Raw genomic sequence first — 13,507 nt, forward strand, 5'->3', positions numbered from 1 at the left:
TGTCATTATCATTGTCTCCCCAAATTTCATTGTCGAATGCTTGCTTGATCTCCCTATGGGATAACAACCTGTGAATGTCCAAAAAGTATTCCTCTCTTAATCAAGACGTCCCCGCGTAATCAATGTAGTTGGATACGTCCATGTCATTCCCGAAAATCAGACCAGTGACTAGTGCAAACTCCACAGGACTAAATCGAAACTCAACACCATTTATTTTGAAGCACATTTCTTTGTCTGCGTTTCTACGATTAATTATACTAAATAACATTACTTGAATAAATAGACACTGAACCGTGGGTCTGTCAAATTTAATAAGTGTCCAAAACAGGTTGTCCGAAAAATAACTCTGAGAGTAAATGTTAGTTTATTTCTAATTATAGTCACAGTGTCCATCTTTGTGTAAAACGACATGTGCACTCGAATCTGTATGCATCATGAAATTTATACGCCTTTCTTGGTAGTTAATTGCAAATGCGTGAAAATATATATTAATTTGTTAAATTACATTAATGAAAGATTAATGAAAAATAATTATTTTAATCAAAAATTAATCAAACAAACTGGATTATCATTATTAAATTAACATAATTGGTATACACTAATGTAACACTAAAATGCGTGAGGTTATTTTTCATAAAAACAGTTAAATTTGAGTGTTTATAATATTTGATGTAAGATTACTATTCTTGAGTTTTAAATATCATTTAAGCTACATTTTAGATTTGAATCACTAGCATATTAAAATAAAATCTACTAAACTATAAGCATAGATAAGTGAGCAGTATAGAAAATATATTAAAAGGAATTAAATAAGTGAAATAGAAGAATACAAACATAGATAAGTGAGTAGTAAAGAAAATAGATTAAAAAGAATAGATAAATGAAATAAAAGAAGTATGGGAAAGCTTGGGAGAAATGTCGAGGTTTGGCATTCCTGCCAAGTGTTGGGGTTTTCGCCAATCACTCTACTCACCTATTGCAATTTTAAATTAATTTGAATTTGAATTTGAATTTCCAAATTAATTTGATCAATTTCATATTAATTTTAATTTCAAATTAATCAAATCAAATTAATTTAAATTGGGATCAAATTAAAATTCAATTTAAATTGAATTTGATATGATATAATTCTACCTCTATTTGATATAATGAAACCTAACCTGTCTTCCTATCATTACGTCAACAGTACTGATGATCAATGAAACTGTTTGATAAATTTTCTTTGTGCATGAGAAAACAATCCGATAATCTATGTGGAAGCAAATATTTTTGGAAAAAATATGGAAGCATGCAAGCAAATACTTCTACAAAAAATATTTACAAAAACATGTATATATATGAAAGCAAGTAAGACTTCCACGTGAAAGGTAAAAAGAGAAGCAAACAAGAACATAAGGAATATATTCTCTGGTTGTCAATGAATTATTCAAGTCAGTGCATTATTCATGTTAGTGTATTATTCATATATATTCATTATAATATTCCCTTTTCATGCATTATTTATATATATTCATTATACTTGTTAAAAATATGACATTTTTAATAGTTAAATCCGGAGAAAGTTGATTGACGTCAATTATTAATGGAAAAAGCAAGTGTTGGCGTTGACGCCAACCCTTCTTTTTTCCCCATTTAAATTAATTTTCTATGATATTTGACTTCTAGCTCACATTGGAAGTGATCAATGGCTATCTTATTATCTTAATTTTCAATTATTATTATATTATATATTATATTATTATCTTATTATTTCAAATAATTTTCATTAATGTAAAATATCTTTTAAAATTGTGAAGGGAATAAGTTATAAAAAAAAAAAGAGAATTTTTATATGAGTTACATTAAGAAAAATATTTTAAAAAAGTAGATTAATGTTGTGATATATTTATTTAAATTTTAATATAAATGACATATATGTATATACAAATTAAAATAAGGGGAAAAATTTCAATTCCCTTTATTTTGGTCGAGCGAGTAAAATGCACACATGGCTGCTTTTATTTTGCGAGCAGAAACCAGAAAACGACGACTGACGGCGGCTCAACCTCCTACGCAGAAAGATGGCGTTGCAGGCTGGAGTTCAAACCTCCAAAGTTCTCATCCTCCTCGGCGCAGGTTTCTCTCTATATTCACCGCTGATTCGATACTTCAAATTTCGATCATTCTAAGTGCTTAATTTATCTCTTGAGAGTCTTTCTTGATTCCTTACCATCTGGTCTTCTCTGAACAAATCTTCATTAGATTTTCGATTACTATTACCGTATTAATTACAATTGTTGTGCTCTTAAAAAAAGGGGTTGCATTTGACGTTAAATTTAGGATTTTTTTGGCAGAAACACTTATGTTGATCGTAGCTGAACTCAACTCTCCATTAGTTTGCTTTATTGTTTTTCCTCTTTTATGTATTGTTGTTTATTTGTTATTGTGCTATTTTTCTAATCTGAGTGTTTTCCAATGATTTAGGTCTGACTGGTTCGATTGTTTTGAGGAGTGGAAGATTGTCCGAGCTTATCGCCCAGCTTCAAGAATTACTTAAGGGAGTCGATGAGGTTCAGACTTCACCATTTAAATATGATAGTGCACTTCTCGCGGCTCAGGTATCGTGAATCCTTTATACTCTGACTAGAAGTTAGAACAAGTTCAGTTGTAAAAATATAGATTTTCCTATTGATATTTCATAAAAAATTTCAAGTATCTGAGACCTACCTGGCTGGTTTAGTATTACGGTTATTATGATGACAAGGAGTTGGTTTTTGTGCTCTAGTCTAAAAGAACTGGGAATATAAATCCCATTGTTGTTTAGTTAATTGCTGACCATTGAAGCTGTGAGCTACATCCTTGACCGGGAATGACTTTATATTACTTGGCAGCTTTGTCTTGTATTTAAATTGTCTTAGTTAGAAATGAAAATTATTTGTGTGTCGAATGGTGAAATTCAAAACAAGGTAACAGTTTTCCAATAGTTGGGATCATTTCTTTCTTTATTTTCTTTGTTTCTATTGAGTAAAGGGGTTCTAAAGATTAATGTATTTATCTATTTATGTGCTTTCTTCTGCTTTCACCCTAGATTCGACAGTTGTCACAAGAGATCAAAGAGTTAGCCTTATCCAATCCTGTGACCATCTTCAACGGAAGTTCTTCATCTAGTGGTAGGTATATCAAGTTTGTTAATAAATTATTGTACGGATTAAATTGTGAAGCCAGAGTTGCTGTCTTTACTTTAGGAAAATTTCTAAGGACTTGATTAAGTGACCAATTACTGATAAGCTGTTAAGATGTATTGTTTGATCAAACAAGAAATGAAAATTGAAGAACTTCAATGATCAAAATTGTTGAGCTAAGACCAAAGTAGAAATATTTTCTTTATCATGTTGTGTAGTTTTACTGAAGTAGGTCTACAAGCTTCACCTTTTAGATTATAAACTACCATTTTCCCTTGATCTGTTAGTATAGATATCTACCCACCAAATATAAGGTTTTATTGGTTTATCATATTTTTCAATTCAGTGGCTTCACACCCCTCCTCCCAAACACTGCAAAAAAAAAAAAAAATCTCCAGCAACTCCTTTGTGATTTACTTGCATCACACTTTGGTATAGAAATGTCATATCTTGTGTTTAAATTTTTTGTATGAAATAATTATATATGTGGTGTTTTTGCTGAACATTGAGACATTTGTACAGATCTCACATATTTCCTTTGCGCACAGGAAGTTATGCATCTTATCTAATGCCAGCTGCTGCCCTTGGAGCAATGGGATACTGTTACATGTGGTGGAAGGTAAAATTTTCACTCATGGTTCTAAGCCCAAGCATTTACCAGCTCATGGCTTTTGGTGTTGAGCTAGTGAGCATGTTGTTTTTGCTGATTTATTGGTGAATTTTGATTAATTGTTTCCTTTGCAGGGATTGTCATTTTCAGATGTATTGTTTGTCACGAAGCATAACATGATCAATGCTGTTGCAACTGTATCAAAGCAGTTAGAGCATGTATCTGAAGCAGTGGCTGTAAGTAGGAATGGTTTGCCTGTGTTATTTCTTCTTTCCCAGAGAGTACTTCCATTTACATGGACTAATTGTGCAGTCAACAAAGAGAAATCTTTCAAAGAGGCTCGAAACTGTGGATTGGAAATTGGAGGAGCAGATGGAAATGTCGAAGCTTATTACAAATGATGTAGATAACATTTTTACCCTTTTGAGCTTTCTACATATTAATGCAACTTAACCATCGGAGATCTTGTTTAATCGAAAGGGATGTTATGTGCACTTATAATGAATACCAATTTGGTAACCAATGATGATGTGCCACTATATAATTGAGCGTTTTTTTATTATTATTTTAAAATTACTCAATCACATAGTGACGTATCATCACTAGTACCCAAATTGGTGTTCATTAGAAGTGCACATGCTTTTATTGATTTTTCCTTCATGAATATTTTGATATGAATAAGATATTATTAACTATTGATGTTATGATGATATATATACTATATTTCATTGACCTAATTATGCATCCATAACTATATTTGATTACAGTGTTAGTTGCATGCAGGTAAACACAATGAAGTCAAACCTTTCTGAGATTGGGTGTGACATTGAAATGATTCATCAAATGGTATCTGAGATGGTGAGTTGCAACTCTTCATAAGGCTTCCATCTATTGGGTAAGCTTAAAGATTACCTTGCTGATGCTTTATCTGTCAATTATTTCTACAGGAAGGAAAACTTGAGCTTCTTGAAAGCAAACAGGTTATATTTGTAATTCTGAACTGAAATGAGTATCTTCTTGATTAATTTATTACTTATTTGATTTGAACTGTTTGATATATTCATCCTTTTGTTGAATATCATACAGGATATGTCTAACTCAGGCCTCTTGTATTTGTGCCAATATGCTGGAAGCTTGAAAGATGCTCTAAATACAAAACCCTTTCAGGTTAGATAGTCTATCTATGCCTTGTATCTCCATCAGGATAATGAGTGAGCCAAAATAGATTTCTCCATTGCAAGAATAGCATGCTTTGTTAAATTCTGTTTACACCTATACCCCTTTTCTTCTAACGCAAAAACCTAATTGCATCTTTCTCTTAGTACTGAAGGATGAATGATGGGCTTTTGGATTGTTTTGGATTTATCATCTCTAATTCTATGTGAAGTTACTAATTAAGTTGTTACTTTCCTTACTACAACAGGAGGTCAAGGCGAAGCTAGCAAATCCTGTGGCAGCAACCTTTCAGGAGGAACCATTGAAGGTATATGAGTTCATTTTCTATACTGTAATCCTGTTTTCTTTCTCCTATGACACTGTCTAACAAATATATATCAGGGTCTCCAATTCCTGGCTGATACTGATGAGTCAGCAGTGATTAAGAAATCAATTATAAACACGAAGAAAAGTGACATTACCAACCTTACAGGAAAAGTTATGGTCACTAAGACAAAGATACACCGGTCATATCCAGTAGGACTTTCTCTGGCTCAAGACATTAAAAGGTCCGACATGTGATTTTTTGGTTTCTTACATAGATGATAACATTTTCGCTGTCACACGAAGATTTAATTTCTATTTGTTCTGGGGTGGGGAGAGGAATTGATTAAGTTGATTTGGTCATCAAAATATATAGAGCTTGCATATTGTTGGGACTGCAATGTTGTAATCCTATGCAAGAAAAAAATAAAGCACAATGATCTCAGATTCTTCAGTTCTGTCATTAATGTAAGTAGTTGAGTAAAGTTGTTCAAAAAAACATTTAGGTGAAAAGTGATCGTGGATGAGTCTGAACCCAAGACCAATTTGTGTTTTGTACAATTAGCTGTTTTGAAGGATTTTGAGTATGAATATTGAGATGTCATTTATTATCATGATTAGGAGGATAGACATAAGAAAAGTCAGTAATACCATTTTAATAAAATTCTATCACTTGAATGCAGTAATTTTTAGAATCCTTGTGTTTTATGGTCTCCAAATTAAACTTCTAGATGATTTGTTTATTTATTTAATTATTTTTGAGAATATTAATATAGTATTAATGTGTGTTGGGGTTGAATTCAAACCGAATCAAATTTAAGTTCACTTACACTTGAGGGCAACTCAATTTGAGTAGAGTCAAGTTTAAGTTTGTTGAGCCCATCTCAAATGTGTTTTGAGTTTACCTTGTTAAAGAGGAGTTGAATTTGAATTGAGATTTTAGAGTGGTTTGTTATTGTAGTTAAATAAAAATTGATTAAAATGATACTATTTTAATACGTATTTATCAAAATAATATTATTTTAGTCGATTTGAATCAAAAATTTTCAAGCTCTTAAATTGAATATTCTTAAAGTTTAAATTCAAAAATATTTAATTTCTAGATTTAAGTTTGAATTTATTTATGTTGAATTTGTTTTGGATACAAGTTTGTATCGAGTTTGCTCGAATTTAAATAAATTTAATTCAAATTTAATGCTATTGTGTGCACCCTTGTGATGAAAATCCTTAATCGGCAAATGCATTTTAATGTACATTACTTAGGAAACAATAAACTCAACAAGATAGATTACTAGGACGTGCCTAGGGTAAGATTTGAGTTGAATCGAGTTTGAACTCGTGAAACTCAAACTCAAATTCGGTTTATTTTTTTTTATTAAAACGACATCATTTTAATATATATTGATTAAAACGACATCATTTTATATTAAAATTTTTAATTATAAAATCTGACGAGTAGTTCAAATTCGAGTTTGATCGAGCTTGGCTAAGGTTGGCTTGTTTTGGATTTATTTGAATGAATTTAAACTCAAATTTAAATAAATTCGATTTGAATTTAACCGTAGAGGTACCCAAAACCAAATTGAATTCACAAAGTTATCGTACATATGAAGCTGGCGGCGAGGGGCAGTTAAGGAAGTGAATTAGGCTGGCTGGGCTAGGTCGGTGGAAGCCCATAAATATCAACTTGAGCCTTGAACTTATCTGTTGGTTCGCGGCAGCTAGGGTTACTCTAAGAACCTTTTGGAAAGTTGCTACTTTTTTAACTCTCCACCTCTTCTTCGCGAAAGGTATCGGATTTTTCTGTTTATTTATTGGTTATTCGTTCAATTCTTCTTCTTTTTTTCGAATAAATTTCCATATTTTTCGATTAAATTTCTAGGTTTCTTATTGGAATTTGCTGTTTTACCATCTCTTTAAGTTTAACCATATTTACGCTGAAATTCGATCTCTCTTTTTGCCTTTTAACTCGGTATGTTAATTGAAACTTTGCATCCTTGATTTTTAATTCTTTTTTAATCCTTGTTTGAGCGGTATGTTACGTGATTAGAATAAGTATTATTGAATTATGTGTTTGATCGTGTTTTCTTCAATTTAATTTGTAACCTCACTGAATTCATAGATTCCTTTTTTTGTTTTTTTTGCTAAATTGGGGTGAAACTTTGTCTTACAAATTTTTGGTCTTCTGAATCTTCCCAAAAATAATTAAGGAAGTCCAATTTTATGTTGAAGTGTTGGACACTTTGTTCTGCGAATTTCCGTTCTTTTTTTTTATTTTTCAAAAATTATAATGAAGCTTTGATTTTGGTGACAAATTTGTTCAACTTTGTTTGACAAATTTCTGGTTCTTCTAAATTTTCCAAAATTTTTAATGAAAAAAACTCTAGTTCTGATTCTAAATTTGTTTGAATTGAAACTTTTTTTTTTTCCGGTAATTTGTTTGAAACTTTGCTTTGCAAATTTTTGGGTGTATTGAATTTTATCCAAAATATAACTGAAACTCAATTTCTGATTTAATATGTATATCATGGTAATCAATTGATTTATGTGTTTAATTTATATTGTCATGCTTGTTCTGTTTTTTGCAATAAGTAATACTGTATTGATAACAGGTTCAGAAAACATGCCGAAGAACAAGGGAAAGGGAGGAAAGAACAGGAAGAGGGGAAAAAACGAAGCAGATGATGAGAAGCGTGAGCTTTTGTTCAAGGAAGATGGGCAAGAGTATGCCCAAGTTCTTCGCATGCTTGGTAATGGGCGGTGTGAAGCTATGTGCATTGATGGCACCAAACGTCTTTGCCACATCCGTGGGAAGATGCACAAGAAGGTTTGGATTGCAGCTGGTGATATAATTCTTGTTGGGCTCCGTGACTATCAAGATGACAAGGCCGATGTCATCCTCAAATACATGCCTGATGAGGCAAGGCTTCTGAAGGCATATGGTGAGCTTCCAGAGAACACTCGTCTCAATGAGGGTATTGCTGGTGGTCTGGATGAGGAGGATGAAGGGGCTGGTGATGATTACATTGAGTTTGAAGATGAAGATATTGATAAGATCTAAACTTTATAGAAAATGACTCTGGTTGGGGTTTATTTTTAATTTTAAAAAAGATAATGCCAATGCACTGGTATTTGAAAACCAAAAATGATTTGTTTTGCTCTTTATAAGTTCGGATATGGTGAGTTTATTATATTCTGTGTGAGGTATTACTTGCTTATGGTTTTCCCGAGTTTTGCCTTCTTTTTGTATATTGTATTGGTTCAGGCCTTTTTCTGTTTCATTGTAAGTTTATGGAGTTAGGAGCAATGTTTTCTGAGATGTGATTTGAATGGCTAGGCTTTTTTACAGTGGTGTAATGCGATGATACATGATGTTCTTGTTTCCTTATCTTACATGCTTATTGCATCTCTTGCCAATTTGCAAAATAAAGAGGGTTGGTAGGCTCTTTACTTCTCTAGGAGGCGATTTTGAATGGTACAAGGGATTTATTATTTATATAGGCCGTACACTCATGAATAAATTCTAGGTAGAAAGTAAGAGACTCTAGTTTTCTTGAAAGATAGAAAGCAACCTGGATTTGTCACTAGATAGGCTAAATATGCAATCTCTAAGTGGAAGCATCTTTGCACTTCACTTCTTTTTGTTCCGTGGTTGCTTTTGCTTGTTCTTCTTATCAATATCAAACTCCTTTGGACTGTCCTTGCTTACCTGTAACAAGGAAATCAAATTTGTTTAAGAAGTTGATATGTATTGAAAAAAAAAGATGGAAAGTATCTATTGCCACATTCTTATGTCTCTCTTGTTTTTCATCCCTTAATTTTATTCTACTGGGTTTTTTGTACTCTCCTACTTGCTAGACTGAGGAAGTTTTACTTTGCTGCGTTCTTTTGGCCATGGATGGCTTGGTGCAGTTTTCTTCCTTGACACTCTTGTTGCCTTCAGTCTGTTTTTCCTAGGCTTGAAGCCATCAATCTCTTTAGGTGAATTCACTGAAAAACTTTCAATTTGAATAGCTATCTCATTAGATCCACAACTCTCCTCCTGTTCTTCCCCTGCTACATTGAAATGTCTTTTAGACACCAAGAACTCTTGATTGTTGTTAAATTGCTCAAGTTGCTTGCTTAAATGACTTTCAACCAGGGGGTTCACAGGAAGACGGGTTGCCATCCACCGTTCTAGCCAACTCCACCCTGTGTCCAGTTCCGCGCCATGGGTTCTATTCTGCTTCTTTTTTGAACAAATTCTTAGCTACAGATCAGGCAATTAAAGTTAGTTCAGCACTAAACTTGATTTCTTTGTTTTCATTTATTACTTTATGTTGGCTTTACCTGCTGTGAAAAGGCATAAGCTAGAGCTCTCTCACGCCTGGTTGTTGCTTCCAGCCTGTTCTGAATCCTCATTTTGGATACATTGCTACTCACTGTGCTATCATCCCACTCTTCCTGTTAATTTCATGTCATAAAATAAATCCAATAAGCTGAAATTACACTAGTGCTCCAACGTCTGCCACTTCATCTATTTATTACTTTCTGAGAATCCATCAGAATTCCCAGTTCGGCTCAATCTGGAAATCGATTTGATTAAGTTTGGATTAAACTTTTAACTTTGGTATTAGAGGTTAGAGGTTCATGTCCTTTTAATTTTACCTTTATCTTGATAATTCGGGTTCTGGCTTTTTGCTGCATCTTTCGAGGTAGGGCCATACTTTCTTCTCCAACTGAGAAAACTGATACAGAATTTCCTGTTTGAACTTCAACTGATGTCCCCATAGACTCCCTACTTGGACTCCGTGTCACTGCAAGAGCCTCCTGCTTACCATCTTTTAATTTGTTTTCTTCATGTCGGTGTCTAGCCTGAAAATCAAGAACTATAATTACCCTAAAGAATAATGGTCGTAAATAGACGTAAACAAGCCAGGGTGAATTCTTAACCAGAAAGCATCTAAATGCTGTCTGAATTATGATTGCTGCATCTTCTTCGTGGAATAACTTGGAAATTGAGTTATGCTTTTCCTTGGTATCTTCACTCTGAAGTTCTCCCTTGTCTGTGAAGTCTTCTTGTATAGGCTGTGCAACAGTGGCCTCAGAACTCTTAACAGAAGCCGAGTCTTCCTCTGCTAAGACTGAATTGAATTCATCACTGCACAGGTATGATCTAACTGAACTCCATCTTCTTTTTTCTGCCATATTGTTCCTTGCCTCCAGCTTTAGCCGGCAAAGAAACAATTAAGAGGACTATAGTTTAGTGGGGGTATTGTGTCAACAGTAACCATAAAAATATATAAATTGAAACAGATTTTCAGAATTTAAACCAATTATATCAGTTTTAGCAGAAAAATAAAAAATAAAAGTGTTCAGGAGACTTACATCATTGCTGTCCTGAGTTCCAGCAGAGCGGTTTCTGGAGAAGACACTTCTAACGAACTCTACAGTGATGCCCATCTCAGTTGTTTTGCAATAAGTAGCGAAGCAGAATTTTCATAAGGGTTGTCTCCAATTATATTGAAACCACACAGAGGTATTGAGATTCCCTAAATTATTGCTTGTGTTGAAGAAAAGTTGACAATGCAAGTGGCAATTTTCACTCAGTTGAGTTTCAATTGACTAAGCTTCACTGGATTCTTCTTTAATAAAGTTAGGTAAACGATCTGTTCATTATGATAAACCATATGTTAGCTGCAGTTAAGTCAGAAGATCCGCAGGTTTTGCAGAGCTTTAGAGCTGGACTTAGCCTTTAATCACAAAAATTATAGAAACCCAAAAGTGAAAAAATATTAGATAAAAGTTTCTACACATCACTTTATGCACATGGGTTGCAGCAGATTAGACTCATAAAGTTTGCTTGTTATGAGGGCCATGTCTATTCCTTCAGACTTGATCATTTCTAAACTATCCTTTAAAGTGCCCCTCTTCTTAGTTGCTCGCCACCGTTTATTTTCCTAAACATGGAAAACATGTCAATATTTTAGTTTTGGGACCATTTGGGAAGCCAAAACAATAGTAACTTTTGGTTTCTCATTGGATTTTAACTTATCAATTTAAGTTTTTTGAGATCAATAAGTGATCAATGGATGGGTAGCAAGAGCAAGTGCATGTGTCGGATCAGTACAGTCAAATGGATAATGACATTCATATAATGTTTCATTTTATGATTAGGTTTTAGAATTGTGATGTGGGTTTGTCTGATTAAGGAGATTGGTATGAAATGAATGTATTTATACACCATTAGGGCCCTTAAAAATCAATTAATGCATAGGGTTTCGGGCCAATCATATGCAATCTCTGCCCTTGAGTGGCTTTCTCTCCTCTTCACTTGTTGCAGAAACATACAGGATTGAGGTTTATTTCGGGTACTATGTAATGTCAACCCTATAATTAAAGTGCAAAAGCCTGCTATCTGAAACCAATTTTTATTTTGTTAGAACCCAGAATTTTTTCAGAAAGCTATTTATAAAATCAACATTCATACATGGAGAAATAAATTTGCAGAATTATATGTGTTGTGTCAGCTCATGTTTTGTCAACGTCCAGGGCTTGTTTTCTTGAGCCTGAACACAGAAGACTTCCTCCATTCTCATGCATGCTCCCTTAGAGTTAGGTAATGTTCTTCTGCTGGCTGCTGCAATTCTCTCAATTGAACTGCATTACTTCATACCAAAGATTCGCTGGCCATTTCTTTTCTGGCAACCAAAAGATCCAAGTAACTGGTTACATGAACTGAACCCTTCATATCTAACTCAATGGAACATCAAATATTTTGTTGAGTAGAGGTTTATGTGGCTACAACAGTTCCAGTTTAGAAACTATTTCATCCAAGTGCCCCTTTGGCCAACTTCAAACTGGCTGTACAGTGTACACCGTTAGTAGAGGCCTCAGCGTCAGCATCCATTGTGTGTTTTGTACGTGTAACTACTCCTGACATCCATAATTGTAATGGGTTGCTGTCATTTCATCAATGATGCAAGGCTGGTGAGGATGGACCAGTATGGGAGACAGTCCTGTTTTCTCACCCTCTGAGTGTCAACGGAACCATTTATTACTATGCAGAATAAGCCGCCTGCTTCTGGTTTGTCGCCAACTCATCTCATTCTTTTCAAGAATTCTCATCAACTGTCGCTTCTCTAATCTTCATGGTCCATGACAAATATTTTTTTTTTAATTGAACCGAATGAACTTTATTTTTTTTATTGAAATAATTAAATTATTCTGATTTTATATTAAAAAAATTGAATTTGTATTATATCACACAAAAGTGAAACAAACTTATAATATCGTTAAAATTAATGATATGTGATTTTGCTTTAATTCAGAAATGATTATCAAAATAATTTTTTGTTCATGTGAGCAATTTTGGGGATAACATGAACAATTTTAAAGATTAAGTGAGCACTTACAACCAACAAAAATGACAAATTAACCATTTTTCCTATGTTCGTAATGATGCTTATTGTTTTTTAAAGTGAATCTAGTTCACTTAAATTTAGACCTGATAAAACAGATGGATTACTTATAAGTATTATGAGTAACCTATTTAAAATAAGGTATGAGTTTTGAATTTTTGGATAGGTATCCGTTTTGAACCCATATTCATGGGTAATAAATTTTGTGGACGGGTTAGATATGCTCGCGAGTATCTACAGGACACTAGATATTTTTTTTGTATTCATCATCATCTTCTTCTTCAACATTAAACTTATAACACACTCAACACAAATTTGACAAATTTTCTCTCTTTTTGATTTAAAATGAACTCAAATCTACCTTAAAATTAAAGAATTTATTGTGTTGAAAACAAATTTAAGGAACATAAACACTAAACAATTTATTATAAGTATTCATTCTGTATTCAATGCTAAAATTCTTTAAATCTATAGAAAATATTTGTATAATTTTAGTTAAATTTTCATTCATTCACAAAAGACTAATATTAAAAATTATGAAATAAATATATAAAATAATAAAAACAAAAGAGAAATAGTAAGAAAATTAATATTAACAGATACTAATGGGTCGATTCATATCCACATGATCAAGTATTAATTTTAGAAATTATTACTAATATAACTTCATCTGTTTTTTACTTACACCCAACTCAATCAACTTATTTGTCAAGTTTATTTAAATTCTTTTAATTAGAATTTTTTTTTGAAATTAAAGAAAGAAATTATTTTTATCACTGCTTATGCGTTATGGAGCCTAAATAATAAAAAAATTTCAAACTTTCAATTTAAAAAATCAATATTGTTAAAAACAAAAT

The 13,507-nt window shown here is 32.8% G+C and overlaps 3 protein-coding genes across 5 annotated transcripts; 2 read left to right on the top strand and 1 right to left on the bottom strand.

Annotated features, from left to right (window-relative positions):
* Positions 1 to 1,946: 1,946 nt before the first annotated feature.
* LOC123195502 lies at positions 1,947 to 5,864 on the top strand. 2 transcript variants are annotated; one of them, XM_044609241.1, is made up of 11 exons: positions 1,948 to 2,115; positions 2,464 to 2,597; positions 3,068 to 3,149; positions 3,710 to 3,780; positions 3,906 to 4,007; positions 4,084 to 4,173; positions 4,555 to 4,629; positions 4,719 to 4,751; positions 4,858 to 4,938; positions 5,195 to 5,254; positions 5,329 to 5,864. In XM_044609241.1, exons 1-11 carry the CDS (start codon positions 2,061 to 2,063, stop codon positions 5,506 to 5,508), a joined length of 963 nt encoding a protein of 320 aa, XP_044465176.1. In that variant the 5' UTR covers positions 1,948 to 2,060; the 3' UTR covers positions 5,509 to 5,864. The 2 variants fall into 2 exon arrangements, with proteins under 2 accessions (XP_044465177.1, XP_044465176.1); XM_044609242.1 differs by lacking the exon at positions 4,084 to 4,173 and having other exon boundaries at positions 1,947 to 2,115.
* Positions 5,865 to 6,884: 1,020 nt separating this feature from the next.
* On the top strand, positions 6,885 to 8,466 carry LOC123196646 (eukaryotic translation initiation factor 1A). 2 transcript variants are annotated; one of them, XM_044610705.1, is made up of 2 exons: positions 6,885 to 7,040; positions 7,863 to 8,466. In XM_044610705.1, exon 2 carries the CDS (start codon positions 7,874 to 7,876, stop codon positions 8,309 to 8,311), a length of 438 nt encoding a protein of 145 aa, XP_044466640.1. In that variant the 5' UTR covers positions 6,885 to 7,040; positions 7,863 to 7,873; the 3' UTR covers positions 8,312 to 8,466. The 2 variants fall into 2 exon arrangements, with proteins under 2 accessions (XP_044466640.1, XP_044466641.1); XM_044610706.1 differs by having other exon boundaries at positions 6,986 to 7,222.
* A 205-nt stretch (positions 8,467 to 8,671) lies between these two features.
* Positions 8,672 to 10,919, bottom strand: LOC123196645 (protein IQ-DOMAIN 33). Its single transcript, XM_044610704.1, has 6 exons — positions 10,618 to 10,919; positions 10,183 to 10,455; positions 9,898 to 10,104; positions 9,580 to 9,693; positions 9,125 to 9,499; positions 8,672 to 8,959 (listed from the first exon to the last, which is right to left on the bottom strand). Exons 1-6 carry the CDS (start codon positions 10,690 to 10,692, stop codon positions 8,882 to 8,884), a joined length of 1,122 nt encoding a protein of 373 aa, XP_044466639.1. The 5' UTR covers positions 10,693 to 10,919; the 3' UTR covers positions 8,672 to 8,881.
* Between the last annotated feature and the right edge of the window lie 2,588 nt (positions 10,920 to 13,507).

Source organism: Mangifera indica, chromosome 14, assembly GCF_011075055.1.
Source record: "Mangifera indica cultivar Alphonso chromosome 14, CATAS_Mindica_2.1, whole genome shotgun sequence".
In the NCBI taxonomy this organism is placed as follows: domain Eukaryota; kingdom Viridiplantae; phylum Streptophyta; class Magnoliopsida; order Sapindales; family Anacardiaceae; genus Mangifera; species Mangifera indica.

What these genes read in the sequence shown, in the direction of transcription:
- LOC123196645 (XM_044610704.1), bottom strand. Translation starts at nt 10,692, where the DNA reads ATGGGCATCACTGTAGAGTTCGTTAGAAGTGTCTTCTCCAGAAACCGC. An exon ending in CAGCATTTAGATGCTTTCTG is followed by an intron (nt 10,105 to 10,182) that starts GTTAAGAATTCA and finishes CTTGATTTTCAG; the next exon opens with GCTAGACACCGACATGAAGA. An exon ending in CTTATGCCTTTTCACAGCAG is followed by an intron (nt 9,500 to 9,579) that starts GTAAAGCCAACA and finishes CCTGATCTGTAG; the next exon opens with CTAAGAATTTGTTCAAAAAA.
- LOC123196646 (XM_044610705.1), top strand. Translation starts at nt 7,874, where the DNA reads ATGCCGAAGAACAAGGGAAAGGGAGGAAAGAACAGGAAGAGGGGAAAA.
- LOC123195502 (XM_044609241.1), top strand. Translation starts at nt 2,061, where the DNA reads ATGGCGTTGCAGGCTGGAGTTCAAACCTCCAAAGTTCTCATCCTCCTC. An exon ending in ACTGTTACATGTGGTGGAAG is followed by an intron (nt 3,781 to 3,905) that starts GTAAAATTTTCA and finishes TTTCCTTTGCAG; the next exon opens with GGATTGTCATTTTCAGATGT. An exon ending in ATCAAATGGTATCTGAGATG is followed by an intron (nt 4,630 to 4,718) that starts GTGAGTTGCAAC and finishes TTATTTCTACAG; the next exon opens with GAAGGAAAACTTGAGCTTCT.